At 49.7% G+C, this 27,119-nt stretch overlaps 2 protein-coding genes across 7 annotated transcripts in view; one reads left to right on the forward strand and one right to left on the reverse strand.

Moving 5' to 3' along the window:
* Sart3 (spliceosome associated factor 3, U4/U6 recycling protein) overlaps nucleotides 1–10,965 on the forward strand; it is a 30,606-nt gene extending 19,641 nt beyond the window's left edge. For both annotated transcript variants that reach the window (XM_005007227.4, XM_003477837.5), the window contains exons 13-19: nucleotides 2,474–2,586; nucleotides 3,879–3,955; nucleotides 4,651–4,816; nucleotides 6,932–7,386; nucleotides 8,005–8,157; nucleotides 9,107–9,297; nucleotides 9,931–10,965. In XM_005007227.4, the coding sequence (XP_005007284.1) occupies nucleotides 2,474–2,586; nucleotides 3,879–3,955; nucleotides 4,651–4,816; nucleotides 6,932–7,386; nucleotides 8,005–8,157; nucleotides 9,107–9,297; nucleotides 9,931–10,105 (1,330 nt within the window). In that variant the 3' untranslated portion in view covers nucleotides 10,106–10,965. The remainder of the gene's footprint in view (nucleotides 1–2,473; nucleotides 2,587–3,878; nucleotides 3,956–4,650; nucleotides 4,817–6,931; nucleotides 7,387–8,004; nucleotides 8,158–9,106; nucleotides 9,298–9,930) is intronic.
* Nucleotides 10,966–12,219: 1,254 nt separating this feature from the next.
* Nucleotides 12,220–17,617, reverse strand: Ficd (FIC domain protein adenylyltransferase). 5 transcript variants are annotated; one of them, XM_063225803.1, is made up of 4 exons: nucleotides 17,464–17,537; nucleotides 16,636–16,778; nucleotides 15,740–16,081; nucleotides 12,220–14,977 (listed from the first exon to the last, which is right to left on the reverse strand). In XM_063225803.1, the coding sequence occupies exons 2-4, from the start codon at nucleotides 16,700–16,702 to the stop codon at nucleotides 13,902–13,904; spliced, it is 1,485 nt and encodes a 494-aa protein (XP_063081873.1). In that variant the 5' UTR covers nucleotides 16,703–16,778; nucleotides 17,464–17,537; the 3' UTR covers nucleotides 12,220–13,901. The 5 variants fall into 5 exon arrangements, with proteins under 5 accessions (XP_063081873.1, XP_003477893.1, XP_012997643.1 ...); XM_003477845.5 differs by lacking the exon at nucleotides 16,636–16,778 and having other exon boundaries at nucleotides 17,464–17,617; XM_013142189.3 differs by lacking the exon at nucleotides 16,636–16,778 and having other exon boundaries at nucleotides 15,740–16,059; nucleotides 17,464–17,597.
* Between the last annotated feature and the right edge of the window lie 9,502 nt (nucleotides 17,618–27,119).

Below are 27,119 nucleotides of genomic sequence, written 5' to 3' on the forward strand. Positions count from 1 at the left end.
CGTGCCACTGTGTCTGGCAAGTATGAACAGCTTTTCTATTCAGTATTTTGAATATTGTATTTCAGTAAATAAATGTCTACTTTTTTGCTTGTGAGTATTTTTTCCTCTACTTAAAAAATAATATATTACCAAATTAAAATAGAACGTTTACAAATACATGCTGATACTGGATTTAGCATATTGGACTATAAAACAAATTTTAAAAATGTTATTCATTTAAAAAAATGAATCCACTTTATTTAGTATAAATAACACTTCTTTTTGAGATATGACTGTGTTTTCTAAACCCTAAAGTAACTTAGTGAAAAAAATAGCATACTTTTTGCAAATATCTTTGGTCTGGCTTAGTTTAAAAGACAACTGAGTTCTCATGTCCGATGTGATACATCGTTTTTATTGAAGCATAATGAATAAATTTGGCCTCACATGTATGAGGTTAGAAAAGAAAGGTATATATTAATAACCTTTCAAATAATTGCAAATATTCTCCTATACTGCAGCAAAATTCAACAAGTGGTAGTTTCTTAAAGGGCACGTAGAAAGAAGGGCCTGAAACCATATTTATGACGTTTCCCTTCTGTACATTATTGTCCGTCCGTTTTGCGCTTTACTTTTTACCTGATGTTAATAATTCTGGACATCATGCATTGTTTGTTTGGAAAATCCTGACTCCCAGGCCATATGCTGACACATTTTATTCTACAGTTTAAAAAAGTTGTATTTGTGGCTGGGCTTTAGCTCAGGTGGTGCAGTGCTGCCTGGCATGCATGCGGCCCTGAGTTCTATCTCATGTACCAGGTATACACACAGATGTACTCCTAGCCTCACAGATTTTAGTAGAAAGGTCTTTCAAGTGGGACTATGTCGAGCTCACAGTGACAGAAACAAATTTTCCAAATTTCTAATTTTCACTGGGAAGCACTGATTTTATCACTTGCCATGATCAGTGGCTTTTCTTGTTAGGTCTGAGAGAAGGAGGAGGAGAGGAGAAGTCCGTGGGAGGAATGGAGCGGAGTGGACGGCCGTGAAAGTAGTGGGCAGCGGTGACTTTATTCCGGGAATGCGGGGAGGGGGCCCCCCGCCTCCGGGAACACGGGGAGTGGAGACTGGCGCGCTGGCCGGCGCTGGCCGCTGGAATCCGGTGGTCTCTCTCGGACACGTGGCGTGGCGTGGGGGAATCTAAATAGCCTAAGCTTGGGGCAATGCCCTAAGGCCATTAGAGATGCACAGGTATCTCATTGGCGCACAGGTCCTTAAGGATGGGATATAGGGTTACAATCAAGTCAATAGGGGGCAGGGCGGGGAGGAGTTTAGCTGCAGCCTTTTCTGGTTACAGTGTTTTATCTGGGCCAGCAACTCTTTCATATCCCGTCTTATGGTTATTAGGAAAAGGGGCGAAGATCTCTCTCTGTAACTACTTCCTGCTGGCTGAGGGCGCTGTATTGGGGGTCTAGGGGAGTTTGACGGGATGAAGGTTGATGCCCAGGTAGACACTGATGCTTCATTAATATTCAGAGTATTTGCCAAATGCATAGATCTGTGGAGCTGTAGTTTGTCACTTAGCTTTCTTCCAGTGAAGAGCAGTGTTCTTGAAAACAGTGACTCAGCTGGCAATTCAGACAGTAACGTTTTGCTTTGCAACAACTGCTGCCCTTCGTTCAGTGTGCATCAGATGTTTTTTATGCCTACTGTACTTCCCATTTGTCACATAGTCCTACAGAGGTGTGTGGTACCTTACTTTGTGGTAAGGGCCACCACTGCTTTTATATTGTCCTTGCAAGGGTCAACACAGTGGAAAAATCCAGTAGTGTTTTGGTACCATTGTAGAAGAGACAGAGAGAGAGAGAGAGAGAGAGAGAGAGAGAGAGACAGACAGACAGACAGACGGACGGACGGACAGACAGACAGAGACAGACCAGAGGCTTCAGGGGCAAGTGAATTGTCCTTTGAGGACCACCATGAGTTTTTAACAATATTTCTGTATGTTTATACCTCCTTAAAAACACTCATAATTGTTGTGATTAATAGCATACCCATGACAGTACAAAGAGTTAACTCTAGGCATGAATTTGATGACTGCCTGGATTATTGATTCTCTTCGCTGATAGGACTGCATAGAATTTCTTGAGGGCCTTCATCAAATGCCACAGAGCTGCTGGACCACCCTCTCTGGACATGTTGTGCATGTGTGGGGGCCGTGGAGGCTGGAAGTCCCGCTTCAGGTCACTCCCCTGGGTGGTTTTCCAGTGTCCTCTACCTGACTGGAGCAGAGAATGGCTTAGTGGCCACCTTCCTTTCAATAGGGTGACTGTGGAGGCTCGTGGAAAGGAGGGGAAGTGTCACAGGTGGTTCTGAAAGCTGGCTTCCCCGACGAGCACCGCAGAGAGAGTCCACCTGTGTGAAAACAGCCCCTCCCTCCCTGTGCCTTTTGCTTTGTGTCCTGGTGGCTACAGCTGCTTGTTTTCTGTCCTAGGGCGCATGGGGACACGCAGCACTGCCGGAAGGCACTGCATCGGGCCGTCCAGTGCACCAGTGACTACCCCGAGCACGTCTGTGAGGTGTTGCTCACCATGGAGAGGACAGAAGGTGGGACCCTCACCTTCAGCTTCATGCTTGGACCTCACCTGCTTGCACTTGGCCTCCAGCAGGAGCGTCTGGTCACAGTCTGTGAGGACACACTGTGGTCATGGTATCACCTTGCAAATGCACATTCTGATTAGACTATCCCGAGGCCCTCACCATGGGGCCGGAACCTCCTGTGGCTGTTCTCAGAGTCTCCAGCTAGCAGGACTGTGTGAAGTGGCTCCGATGTAGGCTTCTCATAATTCTTTATGGTAGGGACTGTCCCGTACACTGCAGGACATTCAGCCACAGTTGTGGCTTCTGCCTGTTAGATGCCAGTACTAGCCCTCCCATCCCTCCAGACTTGGCAAGCAGAAATGTCTGTGGACATGGCCAAGTGAATGTCCCTGGATGAGAAGGTGCCCAGTAGAGAACCACTGCACCAGTGCACACCCACATCCTTGAAGAGTGTCAGAGCCGTCAGTATTAAGCTGTAGACCTAAAACAACAGAAAAATACTTCAAATTCATCTGTGGGCATGGGTCTGGATTAGGAGTCTGAGCCCTGGAGGTCAGGTAACCTCAGCATTTGAGGAGCTCAGCATAACTGTCTTGTGCCTTCTGCATCAGAGTATTTTCAAGATCTTGGCCACTGAGAGACCATAGTCCTTGAGGAGTTACTCAGTCACTGTCCCATCACTGGGACAAAATACCTGATACCCACAACTTGGAGGAGGAAGAGGAGAGCTTTTGCTTGTCTTACGTTTTTAGGGGATTCAGTATAGTCAGCTGACTATAAGCAGAAAAGACATGGTGGAAGGATTGGTGGAGGACAGCTGTTCGTTGCAGGGTAGCCAGGAAAGAGAGAGACAGAGACAGCCAGCCAGAGGAGCCCAGTCAGGAATATGTCCTCCCAGGTCACGCACCTGGTGACCCACTTCTAACCAGGCGCCATGTCCTAGTAGTACCAGTAGTAAGTCTCCTGTGGTGACCCCTGATCTGATCTGATGACCTTCCACACACAGGAGACTTGGGACATTTTAGATGTAAACTGTGACACTATGGTCCTGTTCTGATTTTAAATCTTTTCCGTCCGTGCCCCCACCGTCTCTTCTGAAAGAGCAGAGACATGACACACCTAGAAGGACTGTTTGAATTCCAGCCTTCAAGCCTACATACATTTTCTTAACAGGGGAGCTCACGCTGCAGTTCCTACTGTGTGACGGGAGAACTCTCGTGAGGTGCGGGAGAGTAAGAAAATGATGTTTACACCCTTGTGGAACCTGAAGAGGGACAGTCCCGTTTCTTTCTGTCTAGGTACTTTAGAAGACTGGGACGTAGCTGTTCAGAAAACCGAAACCCGATTAGCACGCGTCAAAGAGCAGAGAATGAAGGTAATGAGGGCAGCTGCCTGGAGGCTCGGAACCTCTCCTGGTGCTCATGGCTGTTCGGTACGGTGTTTTGGCAAATGCCAGGAGGTTGTAGGTCTTCATGAGAAATCTCTCTGACTCATAGAGCATTATAAAATAATTGAGTTGGTGGCTAGGCCTGGTGGGAGAGGCCTGTAGTTCCAGCACTCAGGAGGCTGAGCAGGAGGACTGCTATGAGTTTGAAGCCAGCCTGGGTTACAGAGTAGGTTCAAGGACATCTGGAATTGCATAGCGAAATCCTGTCTCAGAAAGACAAAAAGATTAAAAAAAGAAAGTGGAATAAGTATTTGAATTTGTATCATCTTTTTAAGTTAGTTTAAAAAGTGACAATAAATACTTTTTCATATAGTAGGAATTTGGGGTCTAAAATGTACTGGAATGAATGAGGAAGAGTAAAGAGGAGCCTTTCTAGACCTGTGAGTGGAACACAGCTTGCTTAGGGCCCCAGTTTTATAGACTTTCCTTCTCTTGGTGGATCATGATGGAGGATGCTGTGAACCTGCCACACCTGGCGGTGAGAGGCCCGAGGAAGCCCAGCAGTGGGCCGGCTGTGGGCAGCCTCCCAGGGGGTGGTGAATCTGTCTCTCATCTCATCCCAAGCCCGACAGGGATTGTAAACCTCACCACGCCCAGCGACCCGTCGTGTTCCCACTTTCTAGGCTGCTGAGAAGGAAGCAGCCCTGGCGCAGCAGGAAGAGGAGAAGGCGGAACAGCGGAAGAGGGTGCGGGCTGAGAAGAAGGCGCTGAAAAAGAAGAAAAAGCCCAGAGGTGCAGACAGGCCCAGAGAGGAGGAGGAGGAGAAGGAGTGGGGTGACGGTGACGGAGGTAGGCGGCTTTGGGGGAACGGTACTGATGTAGGAAGAGGCTGCACACACAGTCCAGAGGACTTTGTGTTTCTGACCCACTGGAGAGCGATCTGCCAGCCTGGTGCCCCTCACGCCTGACATCTGCCAGGCGCGTGCTTGTGATGCCCGTTCAGCCGGGTTAGCCCTGGTCCATTCCCACTGCCGAATCCCCAGAGCCTACCCACTGCCTGCCGTTTCCCTGGGGTGGTGCCCTTTGGGGTCAGTCAGTTCAGGATCAAGGATGTGTTGATGTGTTTAGCTGTTGTGCCTGATTCTCCTTCAGTCTGGAGTGTTTTTTACTCTTGTAAGTTGGACAGTCTTGAAGGAGACAGGCCTACCTGTAGAATGTCCCTCCATGTAGGTTTGGTGGTCTCACACCTTGTGATTAGATTTTGGTCGTGCTCTTTGGCAGCTGTGGTGTGAGTCATGCTGTGTTCTTACTGCATTGCGTTGCATGACGTGCAGTTTCAGAGTGTCCTTTACTGTGAGGGCCAGTTAGGTCGTGACTGAGGTGGTAGCTGCCTTGTTCCCCTACTACAAAGTTACTTTTTTTACTGTTGGCTAAGTATTTAACCAAAGTATGTATTTCTCATCAGGCTTCTAGATTGTTATGTTTTCAGTGTCGTGGGATGTGGATTGCTGCCCGATGCACATCTGTACTGTCAGCACAGTTGTGTAGGTTGGCCCTTTACCTCTGCAGTCCGGCTGGCAGGGCCTCCACACGGGCACGTGTGTCCTCTGAGCTGCTGACTGATGGTTGGTTGGTTGCTTAGTCTCAGACACGCGGCGGCCCAGACTCGTTTTGTACTTCCTGGGACTCAGCCCTGTGCTTTGCTGTTCTCTCCAAGGCTCCTGGAGTGGCGTGTGGTACCCAGTGGGCCCTGGGCATGCTTTTCATGGCAGGATATTGTGCTCCAGCCCTCTGACTGTGGAGCTAGGGCATGTGTGCTCCGGTGTGTGGAAGACCACAAGGTGTTGCTGGGACCTGCATTCCAGCTACCCCCGCGGGGTTTGGGCTGGGCTTTCCCTTTTTGTACTTCTAGTACGCTCCTCTGACTTTGAGGCTCTGTTGTCTCAGCAGAGTCACTTCTGCAAGTCCCCTGGGGACAGAACCAGCCTGGCCCTGCCTTTGCTTCTGAGTAGGCGCCCTCCTCACCCTCAGGTGTCTCAGGGCCTGGCGCTGGCCGCTGTGCTGCACCACTCCCCTTGCCCCTCTGCCAGGCCATCACGCCATGGCTGTCCTGCCTGGTCCTTCTCTCCCGCTCAGGTCGCCTCCCGTACCCCATGGTAGGCTTCTTTCTCTACTGCAGCTGCACAGTGCCTGGGGCACAGCACCTGGGTCTGGGCTCCAGTCACTGCCCACTGCTCAGCCCACCCGGCGTGGGCATCTGCCTCACTGGCCCATTGAGTGATCTCATTGGGTTGCATTTGCCAGCTTGTCATCCACATACTTTTCAGGGATGGGCAGCCCTGCGTCAGGTTTTCTCAGTAAAGTCGGTCAGGACGAAGAGTTATTTTAAGACATTAAAGGACTCAGAACATTTCCCTTGTCTGCTGTGTCAGCAGAGGGAGCGGCAGCAAAATCATTTAATTGCCTGTCCTTGTGTGCTGTGTTTGGGGCCTTCGAATGGCCCTGGTGACTAGTTCCCCCAGAGTCCTGGGGTCAGCATGGTGGGGCGAGTGAGTGAGACTTGGGAGCACAGTGGTGTGCAGTCAGAGCTGTGGGAGATGCTGTGGGTTGTGGTGGGGGCAAGGAAGGCACAGGGCTCGACTCCTTGCCATCTGGGTGCTGGTTTCCGTGCAGGCCCTGCCCTGTGCTGACCTGGCCTTAGCAGGAGAAGGGCCTGGGTCTGAGACCTCTGACCTTCCGCACGATGGAGAGTGGGCAAGGGGGATTTATGCTGTTACTTCCCCTTCATGTAGCCCACTACTGGAGTGTAGCCGGGGCCCAGAAAGTGGTGTGCAGCTTGGGAGAGGCGTGAAAGGTCTCCCTGAGGCGTGTGGCACCTGCCCCCCTGTGCCTGTCCTCCTGACTCCCGCACACCAGTGGTGGGAGGAGCTTTCACCATTGTTGCTTCTCACTTGAAACCCACAGAGCAGCCTGCTAAGCGCAGAAGGGTGGAGAACAGTGTGGCACCAGCAGGAGCAGCTGCAGGCCCGGAAGGGGAACCAGAGCTCACTGGGAAACACACAGCCATGGACGTTGAGACCCCTTCCAAGCAGAAGGAGAAGGCGGCTTCCCTGAAGCGGGACATGCCCAAGGTGCCCCACGACAGCAGTAAGGACAGCATCACTGTCTTTGTCAGCAACCTGGCCTACAGCATGGGGGAGCCGGAGGTGAAGCTCAGGCCACTCTTCGAGGCCTGTGGGGAGGTGGCGGAAATCCGCCCCATCTTCAACAACCGTGGCGACTTCCGGGGCTACTGCTATGTGGAGTTTAAGGACGAGAAGTCGGCCCTTCAGGCCCTGGAGCTGGATCGGAAAAGTGTGGAAGGGCGGCCGATGTTTGTTTCCCCCTGTGTGGATAAGAGCAAAAATCCTGATTTTAAGGTATGTCATGGGGCAAGGCCTGCCTTTCTTGGGGCTGGAAGAAGCTGCTGCTCACAGCGCTTCCCCTGCAGCACCCAGATTCACGCAGGGCACAGCTTGGAGCTGCACTTGCCTCTGAGCCCAGGTTTAACTCATGGCTCTGCCCTTCGAGGTCGCACTGGCTAAGTACTGATAATAAAGCTAGGAATTGTAATGACGGTTACTTCCTATGGACTATTAGGTAGGAAGAAACACACTCATGATAAATGTGTTACATTTGGCCTGAGTGACTCCTTGCCAGAATTCTCTGAATGAATGAATCCCCTGGTACTGGAGACTGAACCCAAGGCCTTTGCACTGAGCTACTTCCCCAGGCTTTTAAATTTTTACTTTGAGACAGGGTCACATTAAATTGCCCAGGGTGGGCTCAGACTGGCCTCAGCCTCCCAGAGTCCTGGAATTACAGGAATGTACCTCCACACCTGGCTTCTCATGTCTGCTTTAATCTTTGCCATTTCAAGGGCCTGGACAGGCTAAATGATTTGCCCATGCGATTGGCTAACAGATGTCAGGGCCCAGGCATGGCCATGGCTGCCCAGCGAGGTGAGTCCAAATGGTGGGTTCCTGCCTCTCCTGCAGGTGTTCCGGTACAGCACCGCTCTGGAGAAGCACAAGCTGTTCATCTCGGGCTTGCCCTTCTCCTGTACAAAGGAGGAGCTAGAGGACATCTGCAAGGCGCATGGCACTGTGAAGGACCTCAGGCTGGTCACCAACCGGGCTGGCAAACCAAAGGTCAGCACTTGCTGGGTCTCCTGAGGGCCCAGGCGGAGGGGTCGTTTCTATGTTGTTCAGGGATTATTTCCTGCTAGGGTGGGTTCCAAGTTTTCTAAGAAACCAATGGTAATTAGTGGAAAAATAAGCACATTGTTCCACTTCCATTTTGAATCAGGTTTATCTTTTGTAGCTAATTGTACTAAAAAAGAATAAGGTGTTTGGAAAGTTGCCAACATTTACAGGGACCACAGTGTGGCTTCCTGATGGTCAGCACTGTGGCCAGAGGTGGGGGGCATTTGGGGTTGCCCTGCACTGCAGTCATTTTTACTGTCCCCAGACTCCTCCTTGCTAGGCTTGTAGCCTGTTTCCTAAGGTCCCTCTACCTGATTCCTCCTTCTCAAATCCCCCCTCCCCAATGTCCTGTTAAATCCTTTTTGTACCACATTGTTTTATATTAGCTTTGAAGCAGGGCTCACTCTTGCCTAGGCTGACCGCAGACAGTGCTGCCTTGGCCTCTGAGCGGCTGGGACTGTAGTTATGCCCACTGTGTCTGGCTTTATTGTTACGTTTTGAGTAGTGCCTGTCACCCTGTTCTTCACATAGGTTGATGGCGAGTTGAAGAGTGTAAAGCAGGGGCCAAAGGGACAGGAGACATTGGGCCTCCCAGGCCACTTACCTTCTTTGCAGGCCACCACCTAAGGTGTTGCTGCATGCAGATGGGTCTTCCATCTCGCTCTTTCCCTGGAGCAGACACAGGCTGCTGACCTAGAAGGGTTTGGGATGTTAGAAACAGCCTTAGGGAACAGGGAGTAAACCTGTTTAAGCAGAGCGTGGCAGTGGTAGGCCGGTCACTGGGTGGTGGGTGCCAGGTTGGCTGCTTTCCGAGAAGCTGGGCCTCCTGCCCTGTGTGAGGAGGTGACATCCTGGCTGGGGCTACAGCGTGAGTGGCTCTGGATCTCCCTCTCAGGGCCTGGCCTATGTGGAGTACGAAAATGAATCCCAGGCATCACAGGCTGTGATAAAGATGGACGGCATGACTATTAAGGAGAATGTCATCAAAGTGGCAATCAGCAATCCCCCACAGAGGAAAGTCCCAGAGAAGCCAGAGGCCAGGAAAGCACCAGGTGGACTCATGGTGCCGAGACAGATGTATGGAGCGTAAGTATTTGCGTGCCAGTCTTGGGCCAGCCCTGGCTGTGGAGGGGTTGTCCAGGGCGGAGTAGTTTCCCGGCGGGGCTGTGAGTGAGGACAGGAAAGCTGCACCTCACGTGACGTCTGTCCACGATCCTGGGGCCCAGAACAAGTCCAGGAGGGCGGACGCCAGTTTACACTTGTCATTTACATAAGGGAACTTTTTACAGGCAGTAATTACTTTAAATTCTTCTTGGCTGATTAATCTGTGTGTTTAGTGTAAAACCTGACAATTGCACGTTTGGCATGCTATAGCTGGAGCTGTAATCCCTATGAAGCCTTTGCGTTTCACTTGATAGGATGAGAAGAAAGTGCATGGTCACTTGGGGCGGAAAGATGCCAGCCTTTGTTGCCCACACTCTGTGTGACTGTTGCACCGGGTTGGTCCATGCCAAGACAGTGAACCAGGCAAAGTTCGCTGAAGTGTTTCTCACTTGCTAGCTGGGGCCAAGGACAGAGGGACTGTCTCAGTGCTTGTGGCTTTTATTCTTCATCTCTCAACTTGGGATAATTTGAAACTGCCTTGGCTCATTTTCACAGTGAAGCCGCGGCCACCAGTGCTTGCTGGGAAAGGTACTTTCAGTGTTTGCTGTTTTCCAGGCGCGGGAAGGGGAGGACCCAGCTCTCTCTGCTGCCTCGAGCCCTGCAACGCCCTGCCACTGGCTCTGCACAGGCGGAGAACGGCCCTGCCTCACACCCAGCAGCCACTTCTGCAGCCAGTGAGGCGCCCAAGATGTCCAATGCTGACTTTGCCAAGTTGCTTCTGAAAAAGTGAATGGCACGGTGGGACAGGAAATGCCTTACTTCATGCTGGGCAGGCAGGCCACCCACTACCCAGCTGCACTCTGGGGGCAGAAGGGCTGGTACAGCATCTGAAGGCTCCTAGGGACTCTCCTGTGGCTCAGACAGAAGAGGCAGAGAGAGAGAAGCCTGTTCAAGGACAGAGAAGTTGAGTGCTCCCTCACATTGAGGGCAGGTGGAGAGGGTGCGTGCTCCCCAGGCTGGCCCAGGTGGCTGTGTCTCGAAGAGGAGCAGAAGTGACCCTGGAACACGGCTTCTGAGATGCACTTGTTCCGACGCTTCCAGCCCTTTTTATAAGACACTTCTTCTCTCACACCCTGCGCAGCACCTGTGCCCGTCACTTTTAATTTTTAAAAGACAAAAAAGATGAGATAGCAGATGCTAGTGACTCACCAGAATGGCCTCATTTGTTTGGGGAGGTCACATTAAAAAAAAAATCAGTGGATTTTTGTTCAAGGAAGTTGTGCGTGTTTTCTATTATGTATTTGTAAATGACACATCTGCGCTTGTTTTATGTTTCTTACAAGCAGGACGTTTGACGACACTTGTTTTCTGTAGGACTTGGGCGTCCCTGGCTGTGGACCGCTCTCTTTCCTAGTGATTAGTGATCTGTGTTCTTTGTCCAAATGTTGAGTTTCTGCCTTTTGGTTTTGTTTAAATGCCATGTCAACTGCAAACTTTAGTTCTCAAAATATTTAGCTTCGTTTATTAAACTCAAGTTCTCTTAGAAACGTCTTGCCCTGTGGTACTCAGGCATTCACAAGTGGGTGTATTTTGAAATGGGTGTATTTGGTTTACCTAACAGTCGTGTAAATAGAAGTTTTGTAAGTCAAATCCTGTGTCACTTTGGTTTAAATGATTTCATTAGTGATGCGCCGTCAGCTTTAAACTTGAATTTACAGCAGCTGACACTTCAGCTTTTTAAGCTTTTTTTTACCTCTTTGATCACATATTTGTTGCTTTGAAAGCAGCACTGCCAGGTCAGTAGGGAAACTATAAAGACACTTCACAGAAAAACATCAGGGAATCTTTTTATGTCATGGAAATTATCTCATTTGTCTATGTTGTAAGCTTCAGTTTCTTTGCATCAGTCAGCTTCCTAAATTTTTAACTATTTTCTAATGGAAAAGTTTACATACATAACAAAGTAGACACAACCATAAAATAAGCTTGTGCGTGCCTGTCACCGAGCCTTGGCCACCTCACTCCTGGCCACCTCACTGTTTCTGCCCGCCCGTCTCCTTCCCGTTAGGGCATGAAGCATGTGTCCCCAGGAGGTAAGGACTGCAGGCTGTGGGGTGTAGGCCCGTCAGCAGTAGACCTCCCCATCTTCAGCTCCTCAAGTCTGATTCGCTGTGCTCTGATAAATGCCAGTTTACCTTCCCTCTCAATGATCACTGTTTCTAACTTTAACATGTAGGTTCCTTTCCTCCATCTCTCTTTATCATACAGCATTTTTTTAGGCCTTACTGTTGGATTATGCCTTGGCAGTGACTGTTGGCAAGGTCCCTCTGCGGCCCCGGTGGCCCTAGCTGGGTCTCTGGGGGCCACTCCGAAGCCTGTTCTGTTGGCTGCTGATTGGGTGGCTTGGAGGGTGCCTGTGGCCTGTGCACAGCCCGTCCCTGAAGGGCTGTATTTCCCCAGTGCAGTTTTGTAGCTTTCCTTTCCTACACCCCGGAACTCTCTTTTCGTTGAATTTTTGGCCAGTGACTATGTCCTCAGTGTGGGCTTGTGACAAAGGCGAGGCTTTTCAGACTCGAGCAGGACCCTAAATTTAGGTATAAGGTTCTGACTTCCATACGTGTGGTTTTAGTTTTTTTTTTTTTTTCCGCAGAAAATCAAGAGCTTATGATTAACATGAAAACACTTTGTTTGCATCTTTGTAAGAAAAAAAAAAAATCAGTAATTCATCCCCATTAACTTCGGCCAGCAGGTCAGGCAGCTATATCTGTCCTGCTTGTCGTGATTATCTTGGGTCTGTTGTTCCTCTGAACTCTATGCAGTAGGGTGCGTGACAGTTCAAAATTTCCCTGTAACTCGTGACAAATGGAAACACCTCTTGAATAAGAGACCAAAATCTCAAACATCTTTGTGATAAAATGCTTTATTAGAATCAGTAATTTGTTAAAATAATACCCTTCATGTACAGCTAAAGTGCAGATTCTCTCACCAGTGGACAAAGTGAGCAGGCCTGTCGGCCGTCCTTGCTCTGCTTCAGAACCAGGACAGCAGAAGAGCTTGGGTTTAAGACGCTTCACGGCGGCAGCTACTGTAAGAACACTTTTTTTAATTTAAGTCCAGGTTTCAGTAACTATCCTTGGAGCTGTTCCAGACAACTTTTCACTTATTTTTCTTAATCTTTCAGAAAGTGACTCTGAATTTACCATTTAAATAACTGTAAATACATTTGAGTAGAGACTTGATGGCCATCAGGAACTGTATGCAAAAATCAAAATCACCACTGTGTATACACCATCATTCAGACATCGCCAAGGGGCTGTTCAGGGTTCAGCCTTGCAGGCTGTGTCACTGGGAAAGGGACCTAGTGACCTGCGGCCTGCCTGACGCTGAATAGCAGCAGCAGCAGTTGAATTGGCCCTTGTGCCATACATGATTGAAAGATCTGACCACTTAGAAACCGGGCCATATTATATATGACGTTTTGTCATTCTACAAGTTGCTAAAAAATAAGGCCACTCAGACAATCTTGCCTCCCCAAGGGGGACGCTGAACTGTGTAAAGCTGCTCTTGCAGTGGGCAGTGAGTGGATGCAGCTGAACTGTAAAAGGGACAGGCTGGCGGCGGTCAGAGGTTTTACTTGGTTCTGTTCGTCATCGGGAAATGCCTGTGGGGTGATGAGGCATCGTTCCCAGCTGATCCACCCATAGAGAACAGTGGGAGCTGAGGGCAGACGGCCCTCACAGCGTGATGTAGGTGTTGAGTGATGAACCCAGAGAACTTTTAGATCAGCGGTGGTGAACCCATGGCACGCATGCCGCAGTGGGCTGTTACTGAAAGCGCCAAAAGGTTCGCCATCACTGTTCTAGAGGCAAACATCTGGTCTGCATTGCTGCGTATGACGTGCAAGGACGACACTGCTACACAGAGCAAACCGAGCTGGCTGCGGTCCTCGCCTTAATTAGAAAAACAGTCTCATGAAAAGACACCCTCGGGCACTCGAGCCTGCAAGGTAGGGTTCAAGGGCAGTCTGGAGATAAGGTCATGTCAGAGCTTGAAAATGCGCGATACCAGTAAAAGCCACCACACTAATTCAGTGGTAGGGGTGCAAAGACCTGAGCCGGCAGCTTGCAGTCATTCCCAGACTGCAGTTTCCCCAGAGGTGGTGGCTTCCCAGTACAGTGGCACCACGAAGACCTGAGTAACTTTCAGTGGCCCTGGGCTTCATCCCACTGCTCTGGTCTTTTTTCCCCCATCTTGGTGCAAATTCTGCTCCAGAACCTCGGTTCTGGTCTCATAGGAGCACTGGTGCCCCTAAAGTGCGGGGCTGCCACTCACACAGCGGCCACCCGTACTGCCACAGTGGACACACTATGTAACTTGCTCAAAAGAAAATAAATATCTTTGCTAGATTATAAGTTAGATACAAGGCTTAATAATTTAGTTTTTTTCTTTTTAACTAAAAGTTTTTTTGGAGGTAAAGAATGTTTAAAGGTTTCCTTTTGCTTTTGGAGATGATTAGCTTCCTAGCATGGTTAAGTTTCTTTGATCCCATCCCCCTGGCTGCCCTTGCTGCACAGAGATGGACAGGGCTAAGGTTTCACCGGAAGTGTCTCCTTGAACTCAGAATGGTTGGGGTTGGCTTCCGGCAGTGCCACCGAGTACTCAGTCGTGGCAAAAAGCAGGGTGTCCAGAGTGGTCTCGGTGCACTTGGCGATGAAGCGGATGAAAGGCCTCACGTCACCCTCGTTGGCGACCTCCAGCACGTGGTAATACTCAGCCCTCTGCTCCTTGCGGATGGTGATGGGCGGGTAGCCTGCCTGCATCAGGATGAGGTTCATGAGCAGGCGTGAGGTCCTCCCATTGCCGTCGATGAAAGGGTGGATGTAGACGAGTTTGTAATGCGCTAGGGCCGCAAACTCCACCGGGTGCAGGTTCATGGCGTCCTCAGAGTTGAGCCACTGTATGAACTCCTGCATCTGCTTCTCCACGTCTTGGGGATGGGGAGGGACGTGGTGTCCCACCAGGACCTGGGTCGTGCGAAACCTGCCAGCTTCCACTGGATCCACGTAGCCCAGCACCCGCCTGTGGATCTCCATCACGTCGTCGATGGTGACGGAGCCTACTCGTGAGACCAGGGTGGTGTTGACGTACTTCATGGCTGCGTGCATGCCAAGGACCTCGTTCTGTTCCTCCAGGCTCTTCCCCGGCACGGCATAGCGCGTCTCCAGGATGTGCCTGATCTCGGACAGCGTGAGGGTGTTGCCCTCGATGGCCACCGTGTGGTAGATGTGGTGGTAGTAGGTCTCCTCCATGACGCGGCGCAGCGCCGAGTTCCCCTTGGGGATGGACATCACCTTCCTCACCTTGCTGTCGATGATGCTGAAGTACCTCTGGTCGATCTCCTCCACGAGCGGCAGCGTCCGGTCCCGGTTGACCAGGGCTTTCTCATGGAAGGGCGAGATGGTCAGCGCTCTGGTGTACAGGTAATCTGCCTGGATGATGTCCTTGTCTTCTTCGGAGAAGATGCCAAACTCATTGAGCGCGTCCACGTAGTCCGGGTCCATCTTGAGCGCGTACAGGAAGAGCTTGTGGGCTTTCTCCCGCTTGCCCTGGCGCTTCATTTCCAGGGCTTGGTTCAGCGCTGCTCTGGCTTCCAGCTTGCCTGCTAGAGCGGTGACAAAGGACATTCAGGGTGCTGTCTAGGACGAGCCCACCCCCCTCAGCCACGCTGTGCTCACACCGTGACTGGTGCCTCTCTGCCCTGCAGCCCTGTGGTGTGGAACGCCGGTCCCCTTCTTTGTGTCCCAGGCTACTCTGTACCCTTGCCACTCAGGAAGGCCGACATTCCCTGTCCCTGTGCCTTCCCGACTGTGCTGCTGTCATGGGTGGCCTGCCTTGCTGGTCGCACCGGTGCCCCCTGCTTGTGCTGGTACTGTGACTTTTAACCCAGTGGTTCAATGTTGCCACCAGGGGACATCTAGCCATGTCTGCACCTGTGTCTGCTGTCACAAGTGGGGGACGCATGCGCCACTGGGATTGCGGCTGCTGCTCCCCATCTTGCTGTGCACATGAGTGGCTCCAGAGGAGGTGGCAGGTCCTGCACTGGGTCCAGCCCTCTTGTCCCAGCCCCATTCTCCTGGCAGCCACATACACCCAACTCTTGAGTTCCACAGCGTCCCCAGACCCTCCCTCCCCTTCCTCTCCTGCCCTTCTCCCTGGGTCACACCTGCTTACAATCAGGGCTCAGCTTGGTGGCGTGTTCCTGCAGTGCTCTGCTTTCCTGTCACACCTGTGACACTGTCTGGTCACCTGCCGGCCTGTGTAGACGGACCTCAGGGCTGACTTTTCACCACTGTACCCCCAGGACAAAGCAGGCCAGACATCCGTCCAGTCAGCGAGCAGCGAGGAGGAGGCCAGCCTGTCTTACCTGGAGATGCCTTGGTCTTGACCACCAGCAGCCCAGCGTCCCTGGAGGTGACGCTGAGCTCCGTGGAGGGGCTGGTGCGCCTGGTGACAGCATGCTGTGCTCTGTCTAGTTGGCTCCTGAGCAGGTAGAAGCCTTTGAGTATGGCCAAACACTGTTCCTCCACGGCTCCCAGTGGCAGCAGCAGGGCCAGCAGCGACCCCATGGCCATGCTCACCAGCATCAGCCACAAGAAGCGGCCCCAGACCGAGACCCATTTCGGTTCAGTCACTGCCATCACCGAAGCCACTGGCACGAACATCATCTGGACTCGGGGCTGGGCCCTGCACACATGTCCACATTTAGCTGAGGAAGACAGGACCCGAAGGAAGAAAGAACGTTGCGGTTCAGGCAGGGAAGAGGACACCCTCCCCAGCCTTAATCAGCAGGGACCAGGCAGTAGGGAAGACAAGGAGTGGCCAGCCTGGAGGGCCCCAGGCCCCTTGCACAGCAGCTACTTGTTATGCCATCAGGGCTGCCCAGGATTTATTGAGCACTTACTGCATGTGAGGCCCCACACTGAACATCCCACACGTGTGATCTTTAACAGCTGCCTGAGCTGATGTTTTCATTCCACTATGCCAGCGGGGAAACTGAGGCTCACAAAAGTGAAGTCCCTTGCCAAAGTCACCAGAAAGGAGGAAATTCTTAAGACCTGAACTCAGGAACCCCACGGCACTCTAAAGCACATTCCTTCACCAGAAATCCCTGTGGCCTGTGAACACCTGGTGTTTGGGACATAAAATAGTAACACAAACACTCTCCCTTGGGGGACTCGGGGTCTGAGGCCCACCCTTTGATAAGAACAAGTGCTCAGCTGCCAGTTACAACTGCAAGGTGGCTGCCTGCTCCGCCCTCACCGTGGTAAGGCTGCTCACTGTGGCCTTCTGGCCAGGGACCTTGATAAGAGGTTAGGCAGCCAAGCATCTCCAAAGGAAGTCAGGGCCTGGCCAGAGTGGGCGGCTGCTCCACGTCAGTGTCAGTGTCCATGTGCTGGGGCTGCCTGTGGGAGTGCAGAGCCGGCTGTGTGAGCACCGTGATGCCAACAATAAGCATTTATTGGGCACCTGTGGTGTGCTGGGCACTGAGCTGGTGCTAGTCTCACAGTAACTCATTTAATCCTCACACCACCCTACGAAGGAAAAACTACTTATGGTCCTGTTTTATAGTTCTACTTATAGTTCTGATGAGGGAAACCGAGGCACTGGCAGGGAAGATTAAATTCCAGAAGGCCCACAGCTGATAAAAGCAAGGAATCTGAAACCAGAGACAGGAGGTCTAAATCTATCTTGATAATTACTAAATGGGGCTGTGCACCTGCTCTGGGTTGCTGTAGTCCAAAAATGCTTGACTAATGACAGGGCTCGAAAGCGAGCCCGGCCGGTGGCCACAGGACATTTGAAATGGTTTGGTAAGCTGTGGGAGTACAGGTGGCCTGGGGGCTTCCTGAAGAACAGGATGCTCGAGCGAGCTGTAAAGGCAAGGACTTGGCCGGTGCCAGGCAAGTGAGCTCCGGAAGGTGCCAATCTCTCACCCTTCACTTTCCCAGAAGGGGGTAAACCGAGGCCCCGGAGAGGCAAAAGGACCGCTCTAAGGTCAATCGGCAGAACCGGCTCTTTCCGAACCCCTCCCAGGGCTCGCAGTCCCGCCGCACCCTCTAGAGCCCCTCGGGTTCGCTCCCTCCTCACCGCGCGGATGCCGGATCTTCCCGCCACCTTCTAGGCGCTGGCCGACTTTGTGGCGGCAGCCTCCCGGGACCACCGCCTCCTGTCTGCCTCCTGGCTCCGCCCTCCAAGACTCTCTATTGGACGGTGCAACATCATTTTCGCAGCGAATTGGCTGTTTTGACCTGTCAGTCACTTTCATTTCCGGGTTCCCGCGTTGACCTCAGTTACCTCGAGGTAGCCGCGCCGTGGGTCACTCTCATTGGCTGTCTCTTGTGTCGGTCTCTTAGCTACCACAGCCAATAAGTAACGGAGGGGCGGGGCCTAGGTTACAAGTGGGAGGAGTGCGTTCGGAAAACTGGGTGTGTATGCTGAATTAGGGGTGGGAGGTATAATATCGCACCTCCAAACAACAGAACTGCTACGTCAGGTCTGCTGGTCCCGGGACTGCTTTCGTGTGCCTCAGTTTCTCCGGGTGTAAAACGAGGACCCTGGTCTCCACCTCGCCCCTATTTGGTCTTGACGTCGTAGTCTTGGTTTTAGAATCTATCCTATCCTGTCAGGTTCGCTCCGTCTTTCCCTTTCTCTCCCCGTCTGTTTCATGTGCTCCACTGCATATGTATCTTTTTTCCTTTTTGCAGTACTGAGGATTGAACTGGGCCTTTCCAGTAAGCTACTAGCCCTATTATTATTGTTATTATTAATTATTATTACGTTTTGAGACAGGGTCTTAATAAGTTGCCTAGGTTGGGCTCCGACTTGTGATCCTCTTGCCTCTAAACTTGAACTTGAGATGCACCTGCCTCTGACTCCCAAAGTGCTGGACCACAGCATGAGGCGCCTCGCCTGCCAATTCGTGTCCTCTTGAGAAGGACGTGGCTGGTTCTCTTGGTTTCCAGAGAGAAGGCTTTTTCTTGAACCAGAGTTAAAACCTCCATCTTAAGCCACAAGTATGTAATGAAACATGTAGAGACACACTCCGGAAATGCTAAGTCTGTTAAAATATTAGAACAGATTCCAGGGTCAGAATCTGAGCTTGGATTCGGATTCTGCCATTTGCACTCTGTTCTCAAGCTAGTTACTCTGGCCCTGTTACTACATCAGCTTTTGTCTTCAAGTTTGGGATTTGCAGAGGGCCTAATGCCTTTGGATGTGACCTTAACACATGGAGCCTCACAGCCTGGGTTCACATCCCGGGTTCCACACTTGCTGACAGTTACATTTAGCAGGTGATCCAGCCTTACTTGGTTTTCTGTAAACTGGGGATAATGTGATCTCAGCGCCTCTTTGCAGGAGTTTGTGTGAGTCTGCATCTGGCCCAGAGTGCATGTTTGAGGAGTGTCACCTGCTGCAGTTATTTCTAGATGAGGCCAACTCATTGCTGCTTTATTTCTCCTTTGCAGAAGAAAGCACTAGAGCTCCCAGGTGGCTCCGATCACTGGGGAGAGACCCCCCACATCCTGCATGGGTCTCATCCTGATTCTAGTTCAGTGAAGCACAAGATGCAGTGTCTGGGCCAGGCTGGAGTCAGAGGCATGCCGTCCTGAAGAACACTGAGGAGCCCTTCAAAGTGAGGGAGGACACAACTCCCACTCCTGCCTGTTGGGTGCCCTTGAGACTGGGCTCATTTCCCTCAGCACCCAGCAGAGAACATGCCTTGCTCAAGGAATTTCGTTTGACTTGAATTTGAAACACAGAATGCAGGACAAGCTTTAGAGTTCTTAAGAAATAACATCAGGGTGGTAGCTATCTTGATGGCTTGTTTTGCATTGTTTGAACAAAGATCTTGTGCATGGTTGCTCTGGAGTCGTCTGAATTTCACGTTTGATGGTTCCCAGTGTAAACTCTTTAAGGAGCTTGGGCCGCTGGTAGCAAATCCAGAAGCTACAAAGGAACTGCTCATAAGCAGGGACAGGAGGTAGCGCAGTGAATTTGAGGATGCAGCCCTGTCCAAGGTGGACAGCAGCGTCTCTGCTTTAGCCCACAGTTCTAATGCTGGGTTGCAGCCCCATCTGGAGTGGACAGCTTTTTCCTGTTTTTCAAAAGAAAGTCCAGGCTTGGATTTTTTTTAGAAGAATCTTCAGATTTTTAAACAGTGGGCATATCTGCCTGCTGGCTTTGGGGCTGCCAGATTGCCAACCCTGTTTCAGGCTTTTAAAATGGGTGGCGATCATACAGGAAAAAACACAGATGATCGCAGCCACGGGTCGCGCTACTGTTTCTGGACACCAGAGGGCGCTAATTCTCCTGGCTTCGCATCTCTCCTCCAATCGCCTTCTCAGAGACTACATTCAATTTTTTTTCTTGACTTTGTCTGCATTCAGCTGTGTTAAATGCACAAAATATGGTCCCTGAAGCGATATTGAAAAGTTGGCTTTCTCCATCTTAAGCATTCTGTATTGGCAGGAATTTACCTACCTGTGGTCTATGGAGGAGTTTTCTAAAAGCTTACCTTGACACATGACAAAGAACCTAGAAAGTGGCTGCGTGGGAAATGTGTCCATTATGCAAAACAAAACACAGCACAGCAACTTTCCGCAGCTTCAAGAAACCATAGTCAAGCTCTTCTTGCACGCAGAGGCGAATGCTATGGCTTAGCAGAAACCAAATTCCCCAGCATGGGGCGGAATTTTCTGGGGTTGGCTTCAGAATGTTGCAACTTCATTAAAAATAAACCACGCCTGTGCCTTCGGTCCTCTCTCATACCCCAGCCGGCCGGAATCTTTTTCCTCCTTTCATTTTAATCCTGCTGTGGAAGAAAAGACACCCCCCATCTCTGCTTGACAGATTCTCCTTGTATCTATCGGCATCCCACCCAGTTTCTGAGGCATCCTAAGGGACAGGGTCTTGGGGCCCCCAATGAACACCCCTGGTCTCATGGCTTTTGCACTGGCCTCAGAATGCTTTGTATTGAATTCATTTTAACTAGGATTTGCAAACACAGAGAAGCAAATAACTTGTTTTTAGAGCAGGTCATTTGGGGAAACAGTACTTCCAGAAAAAAGATGCATAAATACTTTTTTGTTCTTAAATAACCTACTTTATTTCTTAACAGCAAGATGAGATTATAGATATACAAGGAGGTGCATGCACACATGCACACACACACACACACACACACACACACACACACACTCTTAATGAGAAGAAAGAATCCCAATCTATGATTCTTCCAGAAGTTTTATCTTCTCTCTCCCTCCCTTCCCCCTGTTGTGGTGCTGGGAATGGAACCCATAGCCCCAATATGCCCTATATTCTATGTGTCCATCTGTATGTATACTCTGTGTACTCCATGAATACTCTTTATCTCCATCTGTATCCTGTGTGTATATCCCACATATCCTTCTGCATTTTTTGGTTTAGAACTATATTTTATAGGTTTATGTGCATGTTGATACACAGAATGCCTATTTTACACTGCTGTGTAGTATTTCATTTGCAGTTAATTTCCTGCTTAGTTGGTGGTTGGCATTTGGATGATTTCTTATCTTTTTCTATTACAAGCAGCATTATAGTGCGCAGCTGGATAATTTTAAGGCACATATGTGGAAGTTTTTCTAGGACAGATTATCTCAAAGGATTATCTGGAGATTTTAAAAAAGACCCACATACCTAGGCTTTGATCTAGACTAATGGAACCCTCTCTGATCCTCCTGTGTCTGAGTATACATAGAAATCACCATATCCCTATCCTATGTCATTATTGACCATTTATTGTGTGCTAAGTCATTGATAGATATAACTGTATTGATTTTTTGGTAACAGTGCTGGAAGTAGATATTATTAAACCTACTTCATGGAAGATGATACTGAGGTTCAGAGAAATTAGGTAAATAATTTGCGGTCACACAGCAAGCCAGTGGGTGGAGTTGTCAATTCACAACCAGTCTTCCTGATTCAAGACTAAAAGTCTTAACCATCATTAAACCCTAAGATTATAGAGTTAGCAGATTATATTTTTAATTTTTCAATGAAAAATAGGGAAACTAAGGCCGACAGAGGCTAAGAATTGAGCCTGGTTACAAGTATAAGTCTCTAGACTCCTTGTCCATTGACATTTTCTTATGTCATAATGCTTTGAGAGAAGGGAAAACACTAATAAGTCATTTTGTCTTCTGGAGACGATTTCTGGCCATCCTAGAATCATCGACATCACTCTGTTAGTCATCCATTGCTATGCAACAAATGATCCCAACTTTAGTGCCTTAAGACAGCAATAAACATTAGCTTACATATGTTATTTGAATCAAGAATCTAAGAGCAACATAGACAGATGGTTATAGTGTGCAATCTCTTTTAAGATTATAGTCAAGACAGTGTGTGGGCTTGTGGCATCTGAAGGCCCAGGACTGGTTCACTCCGCAGGCTGGTGGCCAGGTGACTCCGTCCCTCCCCATGGGGCGGTCCCTCCGTAGAGGCTCTTGGGTGTCCTCACAATATGGCTGCCAGCTCCTCCTAGCAAAAGTAACCTAGGAATGTTAGGTCTTCTATGATCGAGCATTGAGTCACACACTGTCACCTTTTCCCCATTCTGTTGGTGAAGTTTTAGCTTTCTGCTTGCTGGACAAAGAACCCAACAGGGCAGCTTAAAAAGAGGGCCGATTTCTTTTTGGCTCATGGCAGAACCCAGCTTTACCTGCTCCCCACGTCCTGACAGCACATTCAACAATGACCATCGGAGGGTTAATTCACTGGTATGTATCATGCCTTGTGATGCGGTCACTCTGCCAGGAGTCTCTTAAATCCAGTCAAGCTGACAATCAGGGTTGACAGGCACAGGCCACCACATGAATCAGCACTGGCACGGTGGAACAGGGGCTCCTTGAGGCTCATCAGGAGACGAGTCTGCCATCTAGAAGGCTCCTGTCCGACGCTCTGGCCCCTTCCCTTCTCAGTCCCAGGGATGGTGCCTAACTACCTGCAGCAAGGACTTCAGGCCCTCTAGGCCTCGTGTGGCTGAGTCTTCAGGGACCTCGAGGCAGGGGCCCTCTGCAGGGGAGAGGCTGCTACTTGTCCACTGCCTTTCCCCAGCTGTGTGGCTATCATTTCCAACCAAACTACTCTCATTGGCCGAAAAGCCTCCTACTCCTGCCTAAAAATAAGGTCCTGTTGACATGGAGACCAACGCAGGTGCCCAGTGCTGATGCTGCTTTGGCTCACAGCCTCTGAGAGATGTGACTAACACTTTCTCCTCTTCCCCAAGGGGCCAGTGACTCAGGTTAGTCCCTGGGCCAGGATGGGGTGGCGTCCAGCAAGAGCCTCTCCCTCTAATATCCCCTCTCCAGTTCCTCTGCTTCATCCGACATGGGTCGCCGGGGTCTGGGGGGCTGCTGGGCCGAGGCTCGGACCTCCCTGGGTCCAGACGACTTGGTTCCTCTGATGCATTCCAAGAGCTCTCCTGGAAGCTCTCTGTTGTCATAGTAACGTGGAACTGTGGAAATTAACATGGGTGCCTGGCTGGCCAAGAAAGCCAAGCTTTTAATACTCATTTTCCTCTTTTAAAGAGATAAGAATTCCTAGGAGGGCTTTGGCCGGACATCAAACAGTCTATTTCAGGTGTTAAGGAAATGCTCTTTAAAAAAACTACAGTGGGATGAGCACAGCTGTAATGAGAGAGATGGGGGCGACTTCGGAGATTTTAGAGGAACCAGAGAAATAAATGCAGAGCCAAGGCAACTTTTTTTAAAATAATAGTTTTATTGAGATATGTAATTCACATGCTACATCATTCAGCCATTTAAAGCATACGATGCAATGGTTTTTAGTCACTGAATTGCAAACCATCACAACAATTTTAGAATATTTTCATTGCCCACAGAAGAAACCATTCCCCTCTAGCTGGCCCCCGCCACTTCCTTCCCCAAACCCTGGCCGGCTACTCTTTCTATAGATTTCTCTATTCTGGATGTTTGCTATAAATGGAATCATGGGATTTGTGGTCTTTTGTGACCGGCTCCTTGCACAAGTTTTATTCTGTGCGCCCTTAAAGCTCGAGGTAGTTTCTCACCAAAGCTCTTTCATGCCCTTGGAGAACAATTCATGGCTGGGGGAGAAGCCATCGGATCAGTGCGTGGGTTCGAGATGGATGGGAGGGCACAAGCTCATCTGCAGCCGCCCGCCTGGCTTCCTGGTTTCTTCTTAAGCCTTCCTGGCTGCCCTGAGGCTTTGTGGAGAGAAGCGGCCTCCTAGGAGTGTGGCCGCTGGTTATCACGCTGGTGTCCGGCTGGACGCTTCTCCAACTTATAGTCAGGACCAGGGAAGCTTTCAGCAGGTGCGGGCTCCGTGTTGTGAGCCTCCTGTGGAGTTTTTAACGCATTCTTACGGACCTGTTTCTTTTTTCTTTTTTTTTTCTATTTATAGGATTCTCAGTGCCACCTCTTTGACCTCATGCAAATGTTCTGCAGCAACTGTAACTTGGATCAGTTTTCTATTTTTCAGCCATAAACAACACATTTAGAAATATTTCACTCTTTCAGTGATTTTAAATATTTTACTTCTTTATTTATTCCTTTTATTTCTTTTTTTGCAATGTTTACTTATTTTGCTGTTATGGATTAAAAACTTGTCATCAGTTTAATGCCAGTTGAATTAAATCAGCATGGTGCTAAGCGTAGATGTCCCACTGGAGGCAAGTTGCCAGCGTAAATGGAGACATGGAGAACATGAGTGAGGCATTGTGGGTTCTCCTATGTGTTGTTGCTTGAGCCGTTGGCTCTCCTGGAGGAGCTGTCATGACTCGCTTCCCCAGTGTGAGTTCGACCATTGTCATCAGAGGAGCTGGACCTTGTTGGTGAGAGTGGTCGTGGTTCACTTTGGGGGAGCTCTGGTCCTTACATCGAGCATCACTTCCTGGCTCCAGAGGGGAAGATGTGTACTGTTTAATCTCCAGGACAAACTCGTCACGCTGGCTTTCTGGCATGTACTTGACTGTTCTTATCGTCAGAGGAGCTCGGGGCCTCTGTGTTGCGGGGGATGGCTGTGGTGCTTTTCAGGACAGCCCTGCTCTTTGTTGTGAGTGTGACTTCTAGGCTCCAATATAGAACCCTCAACCTACCAGCACAGCTCCTTCACCCCACTGGCATAGACTTTCTAGCTTCCACCGCTGACCTTTGGGCCTTCCCAGCACGGATCCATAAAACAGACTGGCGTGAGTCCTTCTTGTGGGCTCTAGATTTCCAGTTGGACTGAGGGGAGGCATTGTCATGGCCTTTAGGCCTTTGTCTGGACTCATGCAGGACATTGCTGTGGGATTCAGGCCCTTTGCTGAATATTCTGTTTTTAGTGTTGTAGCTAGATTTCCTGTACTTTCTTGTGTTTAACTCTGGGTGAGCATCATAAAATAATATTATAAAGTCTGTGTCCTGATTGTAATTGTCCTCCTCACAACCCTTCACTACAATTGCCCAGACTGGGCTTAAATTCCTATGTTCAGGGGATCCCCCTGCCTCAGCCCCCAGAGTGCTGGGACTGTAGATGTGTATCATCATGCCTGGTTTACATTTTTTTGGTTTGTTTAACATAAAATGTCTGCAGCTCCTTTCCCTTTAAATCTGAGGGCAGTTGACCTGTGCCTTGCCCAAAGGGTGGTGGGCATAGCTCACTTATAAAACTATTGACTAACATGTGCGAGGCCCTGGGTCCATCCCCAGCACTGCCAGAACAATAATAAATAAATAAAAATTAAAATGAGATTGTGTGGGATGCAGTTATGCCTTGCTCCTATCTTTGCTGAGCACAGCAGGCCACAAGGGGGCCGAGGGTCCAGAATGCTCACAGCTGGGCCAGAGCACATGTAACCATATTGGTGAGCATTTGGGAGCAGAGTTTGCTAACCAGAAGAGGCAGAAGCAAACCAGCCTCGTTGCTTAGCTGTGCAGCCAGAATGGTGTGTGTGTGTGTGTGTGTGTGTGTGTGTGTGTGTGTGTGTTGTTCTTAGCCAGTTCTACATCTTATTTTTCCCTTTGAGACAGGGTCTTGCTATGTAGTTCAGACTGACCAGTTCTGCACTCTGAAGAGCAAGGGTAGGTGGGAAATCCATGTCCTGCGGCTCAGGCTTGGCCTTGATCTTGTTTCCCCTGGTGAGGCTGAGACATGCCCCTTCATGCTGTGGGAGGTGCTGGGAGCCTTGGGTGGAGGAACAGAAGCGGGGGGGGGTCCCCTCTCTGCGGGGTGATTTCTGCGTTCCTGAGGCCACAGCCAACCCGAGGAGCGCATGGTGTGTGATGGAAACACACAGTGTGCATTTAAATTAAAACAAAATGTGTTACAGCAGAGAGCAGAGCTGTTAAACTCTCTCCAAATTCGCCTCAGTTTAACACACATGCCCCACCGTGGTGCCCCTTCCACGTTTGGAAGCAGTTCTGGACGTCCGCTTAGTGTCTTTACAGGTGTGATAAATTCAGTGACGCTGCTGCCGGTGCCACTGCCTTGTAAACCTCACTGTGTCCCCCTTTACCTTATTCACCGACCTGGCGTTCGGGCTGTTCCCCAAAGCCTAAGTGACCACGAGAGGCAAATGTTTTGAATTGATTCAGGGATCCAGGCAGCCACAACAATGCGAGTAAAGACTCAAGAAAGACCCCCAGAATTGCTTCAGAAAGCACAAGGATGCTGGGGTGAGTGTGCTCGGAGTGAGGGGGGATTCATGACAATGAGTCTTTTACCATAATAAATTTTGTAGAAAATTCCACGTTCACCGTACATTCTGATCCCTCCTCACACAGTATACACAGAAGAGTTTGCTAACTGTACAGAGGCAACTTTTTCGAGTTTTCTTTTTCTCCTTACATCGCTTTCTTGAAGCTAAAAAATAAAGCTCGCATTCAGGGCGATGCATTTGGGAGGCTGAGGCAGGTAGTTTGGGATCAGTCTGGGCTAACCAGTGAGTTCAAATCCAGGCTGAACTACATAGCAAGACCCTCTCTCAGAAAGCAAAAAACCAAACCAAAACAAAACAAAAAACCCAAACAAGCAAAAAAAAAAAAAAAAAAGGGAAGCTTTCATTTGTCCATGAACTCAGCCAATATATTAATATGCTACTATCTATGGGGCACCATGATATGCTGGAAGTCTATGGATATGCAGGCTTGGTGCTAGTGTGTCTTTTCAAGGTAAGTGGTAGCTTTACCATAGTTTTAAAATTATTCATGTGGGGCCAGGGATTTAGCTCAACAGCATAAGCACCTGCCTGGCAAGTGTGAGGTCGTGAGTTCGATCCCCGGTACAAAAACAAAAACAAAAAAATTATTCATGTAAGCCCAAGAGAGGCATTTGAATGAAAGGGAGAAATGACAGAAAAAAAAGCAGTTGTGAAATGAAACAAAACCACCTCCCACCATTCTTTTGGAAGATGTTTTCTTTTACACTGCAAGACAACTAGAGACCAAGTCAGTGGTAACAGTGTGGGAAGGAGGGTGAGGTTGGGCATTATTTTAAAGCATGCAGGGCTCACTTAAAAAAAATTTTTTTTTTATTGTAGGAAAATACACCTGACATATGGTTTATCATCATGACTGCTTCTGAGTGCACATGACATGAAACCCACTGGCGTGAAACCCGTTGCGATACCATCGCCACCAGCCATCTCTGGGACTCTGAACGCTGTCCCCCTGAAACAACTGCACCTCATTCTCCTCTAGGCCAGGCCCTGGCAACCACCACTCCATTTCTGTCTCTGTGAC

The sequence above is a fragment of the Cavia porcellus genome, unplaced genomic scaffold (genome assembly GCF_034190915.1).
Source record: "Cavia porcellus strain 051 isolate PalLab524CR breed Dunkin Hartley unplaced genomic scaffold, mCavPor4.1 scaffold_16, whole genome shotgun sequence".
NCBI classification, from domain to species: Eukaryota; Metazoa; Chordata; class Mammalia; order Rodentia; family Caviidae; genus Cavia; species Cavia porcellus.

Excerpts from the sequence above, each read along its gene's own strand:
- Ficd (XM_063225803.1), bottom strand. The coding sequence starts at position 16,702 with ATGCTTGGCTGCCTAACCTCTTATCAAGGTCCCTGGCCAGAAGGCCAC. Across the intron at positions 16,082-16,635 it reads CAGTGAGCAGCCTTACCACG|CTAAATGTGGACATGTGTGC; the intron begins GTGAGGGCGGAG and ends TGTCTTCCTCAG. Across the intron at positions 14,978-15,739 it reads CAAGACCAAGGCATCTCCAG|CAGGCAAGCTGGAAGCCAGA; the intron begins GTAAGACAGGCT and ends TCACCGCTCTAG.